Source organism: Melopsittacus undulatus, chromosome 5, assembly GCF_012275295.1.
Source record: "Melopsittacus undulatus isolate bMelUnd1 chromosome 5, bMelUnd1.mat.Z, whole genome shotgun sequence".
NCBI classification, from domain to species: domain Eukaryota; kingdom Metazoa; phylum Chordata; class Aves; order Psittaciformes; family Psittaculidae; genus Melopsittacus; species Melopsittacus undulatus.
Window position 1 is genome coordinate 41,785,961 of NC_047531.1, and position 18,048 is coordinate 41,804,008.

Genomic DNA, 18,048 nt, shown 5'->3' on the forward strand with positions numbered 1-18,048 from the left:
GCAGTGAGGTGGGAGCTGTGACACACTTGAGCTAGCTATCCAGGCAGGAGAGGGTATCCAAGGGTGTGGGAATTTCCCAGCTAACTCCACAGAGTTTACTCTTCCATGTTCCAGCCAAAAGCATGGATTCTGCTTGGATGAAAAGGCTGGTAGAAGCTCCTAGAAAGCAGAAGACAGAAAGAAGAAGAATCTGAAGGGGAAACAAAGACTCTGAGAAACTACTGATAGAGCATTATTATTATCAGAAATTTTAATTCGCTGGTGCCCATTGTGTTTAGACAACGCTTGCAGCATTGCTTCTGCTTCCCAGAAATAATTGCTTTCTGAGAGCTGTGGCCCAAGAGCAACTATATCTCAGTAAAACATACAGCTCTTGCAGTCACATACACACACACTGTTTCCCTTTGCCCCGTCTGTATTCAACAAGGGGAAACCATGTCCACTCCTCTTCCATCATTTCTGTCCACATACAGGTAAGGTATGGCACAGGCACATTTGCTTCAGGGTGACTAGCGTGATCCCATCCTGATTTGTAAAACTGGAGACAAGACCAAAAAAGCCCCCAGAGCTTTTGGAGAGGCAAAAATGTACCCTGGAGCAGTGCCCTTTGGGACTCTCAGGGAACATGAATGGCAAAAGGGCTTGCAGAGGCTGTGAAGAGTTCAGATGCCTTTCCTGAACCAAAACAAAGGGAAACTACAGAAATACCAGCTGATGGGGAACAAGACCAAGGGAAATGGTACGATGATGGTGCTGGGCTCAAGCAGAGCTGATGAGAAAATGACTTGTGGACACTGTTTATGCAGAGTCTCAGGAATGACTACATTCACACTGCACCAGGCAGAAAAGTTCTTTTGAACCCTTCCTACACAGCAAGGATCAGGCAGGAGGCTATGTCTGTCAAAACAGGTTTGATTTGTTAATCCATAATAATGGCCAACACAGCTTGCTCCAGCTGATCTGTGCTGTTTGGATGCCAGACATAATGAGGTGTAGGCATCTTCTAGTGGGTGTTTGCTAATGCCATCAGTTTGGTGCTACAAGGGAACAGTCAGAGCAGTAAGCCCCACGGAATGCCTTCAACATGGAAAGGCTTTGTACGTACAAGGCACCCAATACAAGAGGTGGCATGCTGACATCTGCATCACTGTGAAACCAAAACCTTGGTCAAGATATCACATTGATAAGCTGTGATATCATGTTTGAACTGCTGCTGCTGCATGTGTCACTGCTGCTCTGGTCCAGCCTCTAAGTCATTGGCTAAGAAGCAGAGAAGGTGGCAGAAGGATCAAAACCCTGCAAGCCCCCAGTCTCCAGGGAAGCTGATTATGAGGGTGATGACTGTCTCCAGGAGGCACAGAAGAATTTTATCTCACCACTCTGAAAAAGGGAACTGAAGTCTACACAGCACAGAAGGACCAGGCTGAGGCTCAGGAGCCTGGACAAGGGCAGCACTAGAGGACTTGGTACTTCTAGTTCCTTTGAACTCAACAAGCCAAGAGAAAGGGGTCAAGAAGGCAGCAAAGAACCACCTGATTCTAGACTGGCATTCCCAAGAAGCCCAGATTAGGTGTGGCTGTGAAGGAAAACCCAAGGAAAGCCAATAAACTTGCAGCCACAATGGCCAAGAAAGCAATGAAGAGCTTAGAGAATATGAAAGCGACAGACCAAAAAAGGCAAAGATACAGCTAAGGGAAAACCAGTGTCACTCAAGGCTACCAAACCCAAGGCAGAGAAATCAAAAGTGGCCTTGGGCTGAGAAGGTAGATGCAAAAAGTAGATGCTGTATGAGCACAGACAGTGTCCTGCTTCAAGGGCACACACTGTAAATCCTTTAATTGAATCACTGATTTTTGTCATGTTTCCCAATTTTTGAACACAGTCCCCAAAGGAAGATAATTAAGAGTAGTAATTAAAACTACCTGTTTTGCAATAAAACTCACATTTTGTATGAAGTGTATTTGGTGTCAGTGCAAGAATTTTGGGGTTTTTGACCATAGGTCAGTTTATATAGCACCAGACCTGCTGTCAGCAGGTGGGGTATGCCTGTCCCATAAGAGGAAAAGGATCCTAGCCCAGGAGTTAGCAGGGCTTATAGAGAGAGCTTTAAGCTAGGTTTGAAGGGGGAGAGAGATAACACCAGGCTCACTAGACGTGAACCACAGGGTAGTGTGGATGTAATGGATGGCTACAGACTCTTAAGAAAGGATAGGCAAGGAAAAAGAGGTGGTGGTGGGGTTGTATTGTATGTCAGGGAGTGCATTGACTGCCTTGAACTCGATGTTGTGAGTGAGAAGGCTGAATGTCTATGTGTGAAGATCAGGGTGAAGGCCAACCAAGCTGATATCCTGGTAGGAGTCTGTTATAGACCACCCAGCCAGGATGAAGCTACAGATCAAGTGTTCTTCAAACAACTGGGAGAAGTTTCACAATCACTTGCCCTGGTTCTTATGGGGACTTCAACCCCCCACTTGTCTGCTGGAAGTACAACACAGCAGACACAAAACAATCTGGAATGTTCTTGGAAGGTGTGGAAGATGCACCTAATGCAGCTGGTGAGTGAGCCAGCTAGGGGAGATGCCTGCCTGGCTTTGCTGTTCACAAATACAGAAGGACTGGTGGGTGATGTGATGGTTGGAGGCTGTCTTGGGCAAAGTGATCATGAAATGATTGAACTTTCAATCCTTGAAGAAGTCAAGAAGAAGGTCAGCAAAACCTTCACCTTTGACTTCCAGTGAGCTGACTTTGGCAATGGCATAGCCAGCAACATCAGGGCAGTGATCATCCTCCTGTACTGGGCACTGGTGAGGCCGCACCTTGAATCCTGTGTTCAGTTCTGTGCCCCTCACTACAAGAGAGACATTGAGGTGCTGGAGCAGGTCCAGAGAAGGGCAACAGAGCTGGTGAAGGGTCTGGAGCACAAGTGTGATGAGGAACAGCTGAGGAACTGCGGTGTGTGTGTGTGTGTTTAATTTGGCAAAGAGAAGGCTCAAGGGGGGACCTTGTCACTCTCTACAACTACCTGGAAGGAGGATGGAGGCAGGAGGTGGCTGGTCTCTGCTCCCAAGCAACAAGGGATAGGACAAGAGGAAACAGCCTCAGGCTGCACTGGGGAGGTTCAGACTGGGTATTAGGAAAAACTCCTTCACTTAAAGGGTGGTCAGGCATGTGAACAGGCTGCCCAGGGCAGTGGTGGAGTCACTGTCCCTGCAAGTGTTCACACACTGTGTAGACGAGGCCCCTGGTGATATGGTTTAGTGGTGGTCTTGCAGTCCTGGCATTAAGGTTGCACTTGGTGATGTTACAAGTCTTTTCCAACCTGGTTGATTCTATGAATTAAATGCTTTTTTCTTGCTATTTTATGCAATAGTCTGCAGGAATGTTGGAGGGGAAATGGAGACAAGAGTGTGCTCAGAGATGCTCAGTAAGAATAATTCAGGCAACCAAGGAAAGCTGCAACAAAGGATTTTCTGATCTGACATCAGAACAAAATTATCCATCTGAAACAGGTTGTGGATTCTCCATCCTTGCTGATTGTTTCAAAATTCAGATGGACAAGGCCCTGAGCAAACTGTTCAGCTTCGAAGTTAGCTCTACTTGCTAACTTACATCTTGTCATTTTATCTCTGCTATAAACTGGGGAGGTGTACTATCTCAATAAACATGTATCTAAAAACATGCACAGTTTCATGTACATTTGTTCTTATATTTAATCAGGTAAATTCACAGATCACATTATTTAGACACACTGAATTACATCTTTGTTATTTGTTGCATATTCTGTTAATGTCTGTTTTGTGACAAGTTGTATTTGTATGGAAATCAAAATCTTACTAAAACGCCCAAGCCAGCACTCTGAGTGTCATCTCTGCTGATGACTTTCACCAATTCATGGGTTTTATACACTTTCAACATAGCAGCAACAAGTACATGCAGGTTGCATTTTAATGGATAATTTGTATTATTCAAAACGTTTTTATTTGAAAATAATAATTTACATTGATAGCAAAGGCAGACAAATTAATTCAGGAGGTTACACACACTTTTTTAATAGTTGTTTTTTAAATGGACCGAAAAGCCACCTCTCTAATCTGTGGGAGTTTACTCCAGTTTGCTACATTACGAGGGCTGAGGATGGCAGGGAACACAGAGAAACAAAGCAATATGCTGAAGATCAGAGAACAGGAGGTGAAGAGGAGATCCAGAAATGGAATTCAGATTTCCTGTGCCCCAGTCAAAGGGCTGTTCACAACGGTCAAGTAACGTTAGATGATGTGGTGCCAGCAGTAAATGTTATGGGATCATATATATTGAAAATAGTAAAAACACACCAAAACAAACCCAAATCACACACACCCAAAAAAAAAAAAAAAAAAAAGAAAAACAAACCCCAAACAAAAAACCCAGAAACATTCACTTTAAAAGAAAATAAAAACCTAAACTAAAAACCTTTTTGTCTTAAACCCAGCTATTCTTTCTGCAGCAGAAGTGCTCTTTTTGGATGGGTTGCAAGCACCACTCCCCACTATGAAGGTCAAGCCCCCACCCCAGCCTGCAGTTTGCCCTTGAGGGACCCCTCTAAGCTGAGAGGCCTGATGACAACATGCTTTGTTCATGCTTTGGGTTCTTGTGGACAAGACCCTGGCAACATGGAGCTCCTAGGTGATATGGCAGCCGCTTCTAACAGCCTCCCTGTGCTTTCCTGCAGCACTACCCTTCATCCTTGCCTTGTTTTTGCCACCTCAATGCATGTGGTTGCTGTTCACACAGTGCACAAGCTGACCCTGACCTGAAGTGCCATTCTCCCCTCACTGCTCTTTCCCCTCTTTCTCTTCAGAAAATCCACAGCTTGGCAGCAGAGGGAGTCATGGTACGAGATAACCAGACGGCAATAGAGGAGTGTTGGCATGGTCCAAGCAGCACCCCCAGCCCCACTTGGCAATGAATGCTATGTGTCACCTCATTGAGCACCATTCCTGCTGCCCCACTCAGCCCCACTGTCTTTCTCTCCATGTTTCTTGCTCCGAGATGAATATACAGAGAAAAATGAGAAGGGATGAGGAAAATAGAGGCAGAGAAGAAAGAGGAGAATGGGAGATGGGAAGGTGGAACAAGCTTGCCTTGTGCAGCAGAGCCCTCTTGGTGTGGCCAGCTTCCCTTGTGGGAATGTCCAGCTCCATATATCCAGCAATGTGAGGTACCACTTCAAACTGGGGACCAGACATCAGAGCACTGGTCTTGAAACAACAGTCTTCAGATTGGCAGCACTTACTGATACTCAGGAGCCGTGACAGCAAAACGAGCAAGAGGCATTGTATATGGAATGACTGCAGGCCATCTGACCCCTGCTCCAGGTCAGAAGGAGTTATGAAAATCAGCCACACACTCTAGATCATGCTTCTAAATGGGACACTGGCAGCTTTCTCTGTGGCCAGTCCAGTTTCATGAGAAACAGACCTAGCTGGAGCTATATCTAAAACCATTTCCCCAATTTATAAGAGATAGCAACACTCAAAGATCAGCAACACAGCATGACAATTCAGGCTGGAATGTCAGGGGAGATAAATCTGTGTATGGGAGAAGGGTAATCTGTCTGTGGACTCCAGTACTGTAAGGAAAAGGCAGAATAAACTGAATTACAATTGATGGCATGTTGTGCTCTGCTCACACAGCCGATGGAACGTGTTAATAGAGGAACACTGCAAACACCAAGAAAAGCTCATGAGTCAGAGCAGGGACAGGCCTGTGTGGATGGGACCAATATCTACAGTAACTTGCATTGAGGCTGTTTTTATGGTAACCATCTGAGATAGGAACATCTGGGGATCGTGCTGTGCAATAACCTGCATTGTATGGTTTAGTCCTGAAGAACTATGGGACACTGTCAGAAGCAGTTTCATGGGTAATTCGGGCCACAGACAATTTTGCTCTAGAAATATCATATAAATTCTGATTTGATTGCTTGCACATGAAGACAGCGCCTAGAGTCCCCCATGCTCTGAGTGCTCCATCTTTTCAACCAAAATAAGATACACAATCGGTGTGTGATGAATCTATGCAAAGTCAGACATTCAATGAAAGATAAACTTTCCTAATCCTTTTGACCTACATGTGTAATTTTTAATGTAGTCTTTCAGTTATTCCCATTATTGAGTTAAATAGCTCCAGTGAACAAATTCTTCTTTGCTTGTAAGATGATTTATCACAGCTCTTATCGTAGCTCTTACCATTTTACCTGGAGATGATAATTTGCCACCAGCAGGTCATGGCAAATGCACAGTGAAAAAATGCAATCTCAGCACAAATCTCATGGGCTGGAAAGAGTTATCCCTGTGCCCAGCAGCTACCAACTGTCAGGAAAATCCAGCACAGCTATCCATGGAAAAAGAAATACTGAAGATAACTTTCTGTATCTCTAGAAAAAAAAGAACAACCTCCCAGGAAGACCTGTGATTCACAAATGAAGGGAGGGCTAGCATGGAGTAAAAAGGCCCAAATGACAGATTTGGGCTGCAGTCAAGTTTCCCCTCAAATCTGGAGGAAATGTAGCTAGAGACAAATAAACCCAAACAAATGAGAATTGCCAAGAATAACAGGAAATAAATTTTCTTTTAATATTTTTGTGTGCATTATATGGACTAAACCATTAAACCAGTGTTCTCCTGTAGAGGAGCACCTCTTCCTGTCCCTGCTGAAAGCAAGCAACAGAAAGGCTTCTAACTGTTCCCCAAACTGTATGAATGTTAATTTTCTATATACTTTACAGTAGCTATGTTATACAGGTATATATCTATTTCTATATCAGCTTACATTCAGCTCTAAATACAGAGTGGAGACTATGCCTGGTTCAATTTCCAAGTGCTTTCTCTAACATCTCTTCTCATTCCTGCAAATTCCACAGGCATTCCAGCATCGAAGCCAGTGACTCAAATGTCTTTGAGATCAAGCTCTCAGTACCCTCCTCTCTACAGAAATGTCTACACTTAGTACACAGAAATTCCTCCTCCATTCCCAGTCTCAGGAGCCTCGAGCACTCAAGAGGTGCATCATCTTCTGTGCAGGGTTACAATGCCCCTAGCTATAGGATGAAATTCCAATCACTGCCTAACTTGGAATTCTATCTGATGTATACTGGATTAATATACAGAGATTTAGCCCATTTATGGCAAAGTTTGACCTTTAATGGAACAAATCTGTGTCTGCTTCAGGATGTGTTCCCCTACACAGGGGATGGAACCAGCTTCTTGTTGCATACAGCAGAAGGAGAGGCTCTTATTGTAACTGTTTTGCTCTTTTTTTCAGAGAAGTCTGCCTCCGTGCAGCAAACTGTCACCTATATCATGTGCCCTTGGCTCTATGCAGCAACCAGTACTTCTGCAAGGCTGAATGGTACTCAGTTCAGCAGCAGAATATACATATTATATGATGGGGGTGAATGCCTACTCTAGCTAACTAATTTTCTGTTATTTGGTAACAATGGTTAGACATTCTAGAAATACAGTCTTGTTGATCTTCTGCTGCAGTGAGCTAGACTGCTTAGCCCTGGTGCCTCACAGAATCATGCCACTAGGAGTCACGTAGAATAATACACTTCAGACAGCTCTTCCCCACTTACCCTACCCAGCCTTCTACTGAAACCTACCCATATACCTGGAAATGTCCTCCATGTATGTGGAAAACAAAGTTCTCAAACAGACATCCAGTGCTACCAGAGTGAATTCTTTTCCTCAGGTTGGCCTGCAGATACATTTATCTCCCCACCAGCACCTGGTGCTGTGCAGGTCAGCACAGCCAGAGAACCCACAGGAAAACTTAGGATCCTAGATAACGATTCTTCTCCCAAATCCCATTCCAATGTGTGACTCCCTTCTGCTTTGTGCAGGAGCTCCCAGGTCAAGAGGTAGGAACTCAAGTGGAGATACTAAAAGCAGGCTCAGCAACTGGAGAGTGTGGAGGTAGCCAGACCAAGACAAGTCACCAGGATAAGTTAATTCACTGCAAGTTCTCAGTACTGCAAAGAAAGGGTCTTTCTTGGGCTTAGGAGCAGCAGCAGCTATACTTACTGCTCCCTGGAACTTGCCTGGAATGGGCATCAAGAGATTTCTTCACTGGGAAGGGAGGAACAGAACAGGGGAGAGAAGGGGGAATAAGAGACAGCACTCTGTTCCAACATAATATTCTTGAGAAAAACACATTGCCATATGAAATCCAGGATTTTTCCTTTTGGTAGCAGTTGTGTGTGAGGGAGGCAATGGGCTTGAGACAAAGAACTTCCCAGAGGTAGTTATAAATGCCATACAGGGACAACAATGTTTACCTTGGGTTGAAGGCCGTTCATATCCCAGTTCTGCACTTCTCTCAGGCCAGCAGACAAAGCAGGAGGCTGTGCCATCATATGGCAAAGAGGTTGAGGCTGACTAGCCATAACCAAACTCATATTGATGTCATGCAAGAAACCTACACCAGGAGTTGTAAGGCATAGAGGTCTGTACTCCTCCACAGGAAATGCAGCTTTGGGCATCTGTACCATTGGAAAGGACAACACCTTGTCCCCATGGCTGTCTCTCTCCTGAGGCAGAGCAAGAGAAGATGCAGCACATTTATAAGGACCTCTGGGAAATGAGCAGTTCACGGCAAGCCAACTAGTTTGAGAGAAAAGAGGCGAGCATCCCACCTCCTCGGCAACAGATTCAGAAGATGGCAACAGCCACTGAGACGGACTAACAGAGAGGGGACTCTGTATACTACAGCACCTGAAGAAGAGGATGTGGGGGAAGGCAGAGAAGCAAGGAAACAGTGGAGAAATCACAAACAAGGACTTGTCTTGGGTTGTAGGTAGTAGATGATGATTTCTGTTCTCTTCTACTGTTGGTAGCTCACAGAGCATCAGGCCTTCTGCGCTGCTGCTCCAGGAGCTGTCTGCAAGGGAGGTGCAGGGGTTGCCCAGATCGGCGGAGACGTCGAGAAGGAAGGCCAGCCAGCTGGCGACAGATCTCATCTGAAGACACAGCAGACACACAGGTTGACAGATAATCAAAGCTTCCTCCAAACTCTTCACCACCAGAACAGCTAGAGGTACATCCTTCACTGCATCTACAGAAACTGTTGGAACTGGTGAATCCTCATATTCATGAGGCAAGTGAACAAGTCCTTAGGCTTTTGTTCATTTCCTTCTGGCTTTATTAATGTACAATATACATTAAAATCACTCATATTTTGCTGCAAAAAAAGACACTACATAAGAAATCTAGACTGGATCCTCTTTCTAGTCATGAACAGAAATACTGAGAGTTACTCTTTAACCTCAAAGGCAAGTTTGAGTAAAAGTGTGTCTGGGGCTAATAGAGCATGCTCAAGACTGAGGAAGGCAGAGCTCTCATACTTCTTGATAGTACAATATCTGCTTCCCAGAGTTTTTCATGGCATGCACACTGGATGCAAGGCCCCAAATGAAGTCCAGGGAAACTACTACACATGGATTGCAGTTGGGTAATTATTGAGCTTGGAGACTCCATCATCAGATGGCTGCAGCTGCTCAGCTAGGCTAGCTTATGCCATCACTCACCTTGCATGACCTCGTTCTCCTTGCAGACAATGCGAGAGCACACCTCCTTGTTTATTATGTACATGCGACGCACACTGGAGGACCACCAGGAACACGCCAAGGACAGAAGCAAAAGGCACAGGGACCCAAAGAAACAAACATGGGATACAGGCAATAAACATACTCAGGGATACACGTAATAAACTAAATAAAAATATTCACTGATGAGGACGCAAATCCAAAATCTTTAGGATTAGTTAGCCTAGACTAAGACTGCTGTCAATAGGAAAGTAATCTTTGCCAAGACTTGATGTAATGGCCAAATACCTTAAACAGAGATTACAATATAGGGCACATTACAGCTCCATGGTGCTGCACAGATAATAGCTATTGTGCTGTTTCAATTAATCACCCTAAAAGGACACTCTGAGGATAGGATTCATTTCACCAACTGGTTCCCTGAGGGAAGCTCTAAATTTCAAGGGAAACAAGTGCTGAACTGAACATGCCATTTCTGGAGACTTTTTTAGGGCTTTTCTTTGGGACTGCTGGTTTCTTACCTTGTAACACAGAGGTAGCTGATACACTGCTTTACTGGCTTGTGGACAGAGTACAGGCGTGTGCAAGGGAACTTTTCTTCACGACAGTCTGGGAACACACACACAGAGGTGCAATTCAGGATCATGGACAGGTGCACTCATGCTGGCACACACACAGCTTTGTCACTAGGTACTGTCCACTAGGATTCTGGGGGAAGCACTTAACCTCTGTTTTCCACTCTCTTGTGAGAGATGGAAATGGTTTAGAGAAAAATAAAATAAGGCAGACATGAGGTGTCCCTGCCTATGGCAGGGGGGTTGGAACTAGATGATCTTGAGGTCCTTTCCAATCCTAACTATTCTATGATTCTATGATTTCTGATACCCTTGCCTCATAAGACAGAAGAAAGCGAAAGTTGAGTGAAATGCAAAATAAGCCCAGTGGGAATCCTCAATTTAGAAGGCACATGCTGTAAATGGGAGAGATACAAAGAAATGAAGTACAAATTGCAGTCTCATGTTTAAGGCACGTATTTCTACACGTCTGCAATCTCACACTTCTGGACACAAATCTAGTTCCTTTCTTTCCCAGACAATCAGCCCTGTAGCAAACTATGGTGGGTTTTCTTGCTTTTCCTTTTGAAATGCCAGGTCTTGCCCACTGACAATGATAGAAAACTGAGCCAGCACATGCGGTTTGGTGATCTGCCAGTTCCACCCCTCCCAGAAGGAAGACTTTAGCTTCCATTGCCGTCATTTTCCAGTACTTCTAACTAAAGGAACAGGGTAAAGGGAATTCTCCAGGAGATAAAGTGTTCAGACAGCACCTGCCTGGAGAGGTAATAGGGTGGGTGAAAGTAGGTCTGGGAGGGGGTGCAGGCATACCTGATGAAGCTGTTGTAGTTTCACTGTCAGACTGAACTGGAAGACAGAAGGTGGCAACATTAGTGCGATTTACCGTAATTCCTTTCTAGACATTAGCTTACTCAAAACAAGTAACTGGAAAGCTCTTTCAAAAGTGATTTCTAACATGGAAAAGGATTTCATTGTTACTGACATAAAATCGTAAGAGAAGGTACAAATCCAACACAAATCTACTGCCAGTGACCCAGCCAACAATGCTAAAAATCTGCCCAAGCTTCACCATAAAGCATTACCACTACTATTCAAAATTAAACTGTAAGGGCATCTTGACTTATATTTCAAAAGATCAGGTAAATTCATTTAGTTGCTGTGATTGCCGTCCATCTAGACAAGAAGCAAAGGAGCCTACATCTGCCTCTTCCTAAGGAACAATGACTCCTTTAGGAAAACGCATCACCAGACCACTGGTTCTTTAATGTCCATGACAAAGGGTCAAAAGGAAGTTGCTCTGCTATGATAAAACAACCCACCTGTACAACAGTACACCAGTACATTTTATTATTTACCCAGTGACGAACTGGAAAGGAACCTGGAGAACTGACTGCCAGTGCAAGCTTTCATTGACAGTTACAGAGAACTTCTACTCCTGCTCATCTGCCATAGTGTCAGCCAGAAGCACAGACAAAACACATGTGCGTAAAGAGAATGAGGCTTTTGGGTGTTAGGGCTATGTTTAGGGCGGTCAGGAAAGCAGGATTCTGGGCACGGTGGGTCCACAACATTTGGGTCTGAACTGAGAATAAACTCACCAGGACTAAGAAGCACGGGCGGTGTGACAGCTGCAGCTGGAAAAAGAGAAGATGTTCTAAAAGATCCTAATTTCAGCCTCTTTCCCCCTCCCACAGTCCTGCCAGTGGTTCACCATGCCTGACCTGTAGGATCCCACACCTGGTTCACAGACAATGCTAATTGTGATGTTGTTACCATTTGATTTGTCAGAGTAACTGCAGGCTTTCCTTGTTAACAAACAGTGTGTCTTAGAGCTGATGGGACACTGTAGAGCACAGATGGGTCTCATGGCACATCCATTGTAAAGATTTTCTTCTTGATCCCTCCACAGTAAGTGTTTTGAAGCCAAACTCTGCTGTAAAGTCTGCACATTTAGGCTTTTTCATCAACCAGATGTGTTCTCCCTCTTCTTGCCCTTGCCTGATCCCCCCCACCTTCTGAGGTGGGGGCTGTTTGAGAGACTGTCCCAGCAGAGACAAACCCTTGCTGAGGCCAGCAGTGCTGGATTTGAAACAGGACTCATCTGAAAGAAGTAGGGAGGCTCCTTCTTAAGCCTCTGGCCTTCTCTTCCATTGAGTCTGGCAGTATCAGTCCAGCTCATAAATGCCCACACTCCCATGTCATTAACCTGGGTCTGTCCCCACAGCAAGTCTCATCTCTTTAAGGAGGGACATTGCACACTGTAAGGGCTCATCTTCTGAGTGTCCTCTATCTACCCTACCTTTTGCATACATTGTATTGCCCTCAGGGACACAGACACAGGCACAGCAGGGAAAACAGTACTGAAAGAACAGCATTGCAATCTCTCCATCCCACCGCTACTCAGAGTTTGCTTTATTACTGTCTTTCAGGTTATTTCACCACCTCTGTCTCCTGAGCGCTCAAGCATGGCTGCTAGTTGTCACTCCAGTGCTGCCCAGTCAGCTGGTGAACCTGACCAATTTCCCTCTCTCATCATTTAGTCTCTTCCTTTCTGCAACCTTCTCTGGAAGCTCAGACTGTGTCACCTTCTTATGTCATGGTTTCCTGCAGTGCAAACAGCTTCAGAGAGCCCTAGTACACCAGGTGAGACTGGCATTTCCTTGCAGAACAGCCCATTAAGCCCCCTGAATTCATCTCCCTGAATGGAGCACAGAAAGGAGTTCCAGAGAGCCACAAATGCTGAAAGAACATTGCTAGATGTCAGAAGTGGGGAAGAGGCATAATGAGCAATTTCTGGGTCTGTGTAGACAGAAGTAAAGATGAAAAAGGAAAAAGAAGCCTGAAGTTGCCAAGAGATAGGAGCTTACCAGGGGTGGTGATAAGAGAGTCGGTGCTAACTTCACCTGGAAAAGAGAATATCCTTGAGAGAGCTTGTCTTTACTTTGTGGTCCCTTACATAGCTAGCCATAGCTAGCATGAATTACCTTAGCCTCCATGGTAGGCTCATGAGACAGCAGGATCCAATCCTGTAAATACTTACATAAAGAACCTCCATCTCACCTGTACCCAACCTGTACCTCCTTTTCCATGAGGCTTGGGACTGGATTTCTTAGTGCAAATGCTGCATCAACCATTACTGAACTCTCCGTTCATATTCAGAGCATTTCGATGGGAAAGACAGACATCTGAAACGGATGCTCTGATGGCTTCTGCCACAGTAGGACAGACAGCTGAGGCACCCACTACAGAAAAGGAGGGAGACAACTCCAGAACCCAGACTCAACTGCAGAAATTCATCAGCAGATGAGTTTCTTTGAAAGGCAACTGATGGCAAAGCTGAGGTAGGTCTGATGGTGTGATGAGGTGTGAAGGAAAGCTTGGTGGACACATTTTGGACTGGCCTGGAAAGCCCCGGATATTACACATGGCAGGATCATAGCTGGGAGACGTCTGGTGGCTTTGCCAGGGGCTTTGGTCTGTAGAAAATGCAAGTTCTTGTGGCTTTTCTGGGTGCTGAAGCATGATGCAAACATACATTTCTATCTTTTTATCACTTTATCTTATCACATCACTGAAATGGAAACAGGTCCAGAGGAATAAAACAAATTTACCTCCAACAACACAACCAGTATGAAGACCAGCCAATATCCTTTCTCAGCGGCCTCACTGATAAAGCACCATGCCACTTGTGCACCCTTGGGATTGTCAAGCATCTCATGGCTGAAGAGTAATCAGCTCTTGTGGATCTCCCACAACCCTTAACTGTGAACATAACTTCATGTGCTAAGTGTTCAGGACTCCAACACTAGTGAATTACTTGTAAAGAACACACACCACTTAACAGGCTGTCTTTGGAGGGCTTGTTTAATCTCCATTGAAAGGCAAGCTCACAAATGTCAGAGGCAAGATAAAAAAAAGAACAGCACTTGCAATTAAACAGGCTGTAATGCCACAGAACATCTGGGTCGCACAAAACAGTCTTTAGCACATAACGTGCCTGTAATACTTACCAGTTGCACTTTCCAGTTCTTGCCCATTGACCACCCATGGAAACCAGTCTGCAAGAGCAGAAGAGAAGGGAGTGAAGAAAGGACACAGAGAGAGATTTCCACAGTCTGCAGCCCTTGTGAAATGTTTACCAGATGCTTATCAGTCCAGGAGACACCACTGCCCTCTGCTGAAGGGAGAAATGATCTCTCTGCTTCAGCCTCCACTGCTGGCTGGGTTTGCCGTTAAGAGACTGCGGACACAGTGGGTCCTAATCCTATTCCTGCTGCTTCCACCAGGATCAAATGCTAGGCACAGGGACAAGATTGTAAATGCCTCCAGATCTGCCACCGGACTTTGTATTTCTGAAACCCCATTTGATGCACTTGCAAAACAAATTGCACATTGTTCCTCTGCTCTGGAGGTCAGTCAAAATCCCTATCCCCATTTTATAAAAGAGTCATGGAAACTATTTTCTTGGGGTCACAGACTGAGTCATTTGCACTGTAAGAAACAGACTCCAGGCCTTGTAGCTCCTAAGGCGAATAATTACCTGTCCATCATGCTGCACAGAGCAGATAACCCTTCTCCTCTCAGCACCTGTGCATGCATATGAAAATGATGAAGGCCTATCTGTGCATGCTGTGTGGGAAGAGAAGAAATTGAGCTAAAATGTTCATTTGTCCAAATATAAAGGGTGAGAGAGCTGCTTCCCACAGCAGCCAGGAATATGAAAATATTTCCTGCTAGCCACAGAGGAGGGAAATGTCTGCATAACTGGGGTGGGATGAAGGAAGGAATTGGCAGGAAAAACCCAGTGAACCAGGACACTGCAGGGATGTGTGCAGGAGCAGCCAAAAAACAGTACACCCTGTCTTATGAACTCAGCCTTTAGCTTTCCGTTCTTAATGGAAACACTCATGGGTAAAAACTATTGGGTCTGAAGCTTTAGTCTTAGTTCTTCCTCATTCCAAGAGCAGTTACTTGCAGGCTGAAGAGGGACTCTTGGGACGCTATATAATCCTGCTCTGCAGCATTAGAAGAGTAGCTGGACCCTGCTATTCCCTTCCCCACCCAGCTGCCAGAGAGGGGTCAGCTGCTGGCAATGGACCCCGGGAGAGCCAGACATGCATAATGACTTGAGTGCACAACACAATGCAGTCCAAACTGTTCCCTGTTCTGGCTAATCTCTTAATGGTAACAAGTAGAGGAGAAAAAATTATATTGAACACTGTCTCACTTGTTTCTGATACAAAATGAAGGACGCAGATTCTGAAACCACTGCAGAGGCCAGCAGTGCCAGATTTGAAATGGGAGTCATACAGAAGAAGCAGGGAGGCTCCCCAGCCTTTCTAACATTGAAAATTCAGCTGTTACTAGCTTTTCTTTTTTTCCCCTCCCTAACAGAACCAGAAAACTGGTCCAATTCTAAAACAACAGAAGTGAAGTGAAACCTCTGCATATAAGAGGAGATAAAAGAAGTGACTCTCTTATCCAATATTCAATCACTTGAACTTACATTTGCTTTGGTATGCAATTCATATGCTTTATAAACAACTGGACTTTACTGTCCAAGTTGCAGTAAATTAATTCTTGAGGTCTAAAACTGCTATCCTGATTCACTGCTCAGGAGCTTACCCAAAACCAAAAGAGACAATGGGAGACCAGCTGGTGATTCCTGTTATTTTCCAAGTTAAAAAAAAAAATAATCCAACAACTGAAAAACAACAACCAAAGGAAAAAAAAACTAATCAAAACCAAAGAAATCCAAAAATGACACAGCAAAACACACAAAAGTAAGAAATACTCATCTCAGCAATGCATTATAAAAGCTACAGCCTTTTTTTATTTCCTCTAACTTTGTAGGTCACCTACAAGCGCATTTCTTGGATGCCTCACCTCCCTGCTTCAGTCACAAACATGATGTCCTCGACTGTGCACCTTTACAGGGAAAAGTACTGCTACTGGCAGCAGAATCAGGCTTCAGCAAGAGGGAAGGACCAAGGAAAGTAGATCGGAACATCCTGATTTGATTGTGATAGGTGCAGTCATCTGTCTCCTACATACAGCCTTTCCTGTGCTGGGCTTTTTCCATTCACTGCAATTAATATTCTGCTGTCTGTCCAGAGTCTTCAGATTATAATGTCTAAGTAACTCAAAGTAAACAAAGATGTGGAGCATCAGACCAGAACCACAATAACGAAAGCAGAGAGATGGTTTCAACTATGGAGAGGTCAGGTTTCTCACAACTGCTATATAAAACACCTACAAAAGTTCCTGGCAGCTGAGTGGCCTGGAATGGGGCCATTCTTGCAAGAACCACTTGTGACAGCAAATGCTTCACAACAATGACAGAAGAGATTTTGTGGAGCACTGGGAGATGTTCTAAGGATCATGGCAAGCCAGGTAGAATAAGAGTCTACAGTCAGCACAAAGCACAGCTACCCCTCTTTCTCAAACCAACCTGGGTGTTTTGCTTACCCAAACATCCCTGCAGCAGAAGCTGTGCGCTGCTGTTTCTTGTAATACCCAGTAATTAATGGGGAACGGACACATATGGGAACCAGTTCCCAGTTCCTAAACTTTTCTTTACAATCCCTGTATCTACTTTGCCTTTTCTGTTTTGGTCCTTTCCCTTTCACTGTTCATCTACACATCTTTCTCCTTAGGTCACTGAACATCAGCCTGTGTAAGAAACTCCATAGGGCCAGGGTGGAGGAGAAATCCTCCCCCGGCACAAGGACTCACCAGCTGAGAACAAGGAGAGTGCTAAGAAACACAACAGTATACAGGCTCCAGAGGTCTTCATCACTGTGGAGGAAAGAGGAATCAGGGGACAGCAAAGGCTGGAACTAGGATAACCTCCACTATAGCACAGAAACTCTTTGCTTGCTGCCTCCATTTCCCTCCCAAGTTGGCCTTTCTAGCCTCCCTCCTACCCACCTCCCTCCTCATCTAGCCAGTTTTCCAGGTGTTTCCGAAACGTTTTAGACTGAACACATAACTCACAGCTGCTTTCTTTCTCTATCCACCTTTCTTCATTCTCCATCTCTTTTCCCATCCATGCGGCTAAGCCTCCCTCCACACACACCCAGCATGCAAAGAGAAGTTTACCCTTGTTATCTCCCTCCACTCTCTTCTACTTTTAGGTTATCTTGAGGAGCACTGAGAGAATAGATAGGGTCCCCATCACTTACTGCAGCCCTCGGTGTCCACTCCCTGCAGCAGCCGCTCTGTCTTTCCCCTTCGGCAGTCCCCCCCACTCTGGCTATTGGGTAAATCACATGCAGCCACACCCAGAACACGTTCTGCTTTTGGTTGTCTTCAAAATACAATTTGGGGAAAGAAAAAAAAAAAGCCAGCGAGATGGTGGGATGTGGTGTCATCATGCATCTGGAATGATGGGGGGAGCAAGGAGAAGCAGCTCACACCCTCATTCCAGAGTTTATGGTTGTCCGAAGGGAGCCCGCTCCTCCCATTCCCCCCGGACTGCCCAGCACCAGGGATGGATTCTTGTGTCTGTGTTGTGTCCCGTTCCATTTCGCCCTCCTTAGAAGCCCTTCTCTCCTCCTCAGGCGCTACGTCCAGCCTTGTTTCCCCACTCAGCTCCTGCCTCTTCCCACCCCAGCCCTCCGGTCCTCTCCTCCTCCTCTCTCCCTGCCTGCCTCCCGCACTCTGCGGACCCCTCATCCCTTGCCGCGCTGCGGACACGGGCCCGCCCGGCCTGCGCTGCTCCGGCCGCCGGGGACTGGCGGGACGGGACAGCGGCGCCCCGTGGCGCGGGCTGGCCCGCAGCCAATCGGCTGGCAGCAACGGTGGTGACATCACCCCGCTTCTCGCGCCACCGCCGCCCGACGGGATGAGGCTTGGGAGCATGGATGTGGATGTGGATAGAGCTCCCGC

General features: G+C 45.5%; 1 protein-coding gene across 1 annotated transcript; it reads right to left on the minus strand.

The window, feature by feature from the left end:
- Nucleotides 1–6,590: 6,590 nt before the first annotated feature.
- Nucleotides 6,591–17,600, minus strand: MFAP5 (microfibril associated protein 5). The gene is given in 10 exon segments (XM_005150244.4): nucleotides 6,591–8,998; nucleotides 9,566–9,639; nucleotides 10,105–10,192; nucleotides 10,969–11,004; nucleotides 11,757–11,792; nucleotides 13,026–13,061; nucleotides 14,169–14,216; nucleotides 16,894–16,956; nucleotides 17,343–17,394; nucleotides 17,397–17,600. Coding segments are annotated over 10 exon segments (693 nt in total). The 5' UTR covers nucleotides 17,535–17,600; the 3' UTR covers nucleotides 6,591–8,876.
- Nucleotides 17,601–18,048: the final 448 nt, after the last annotated feature.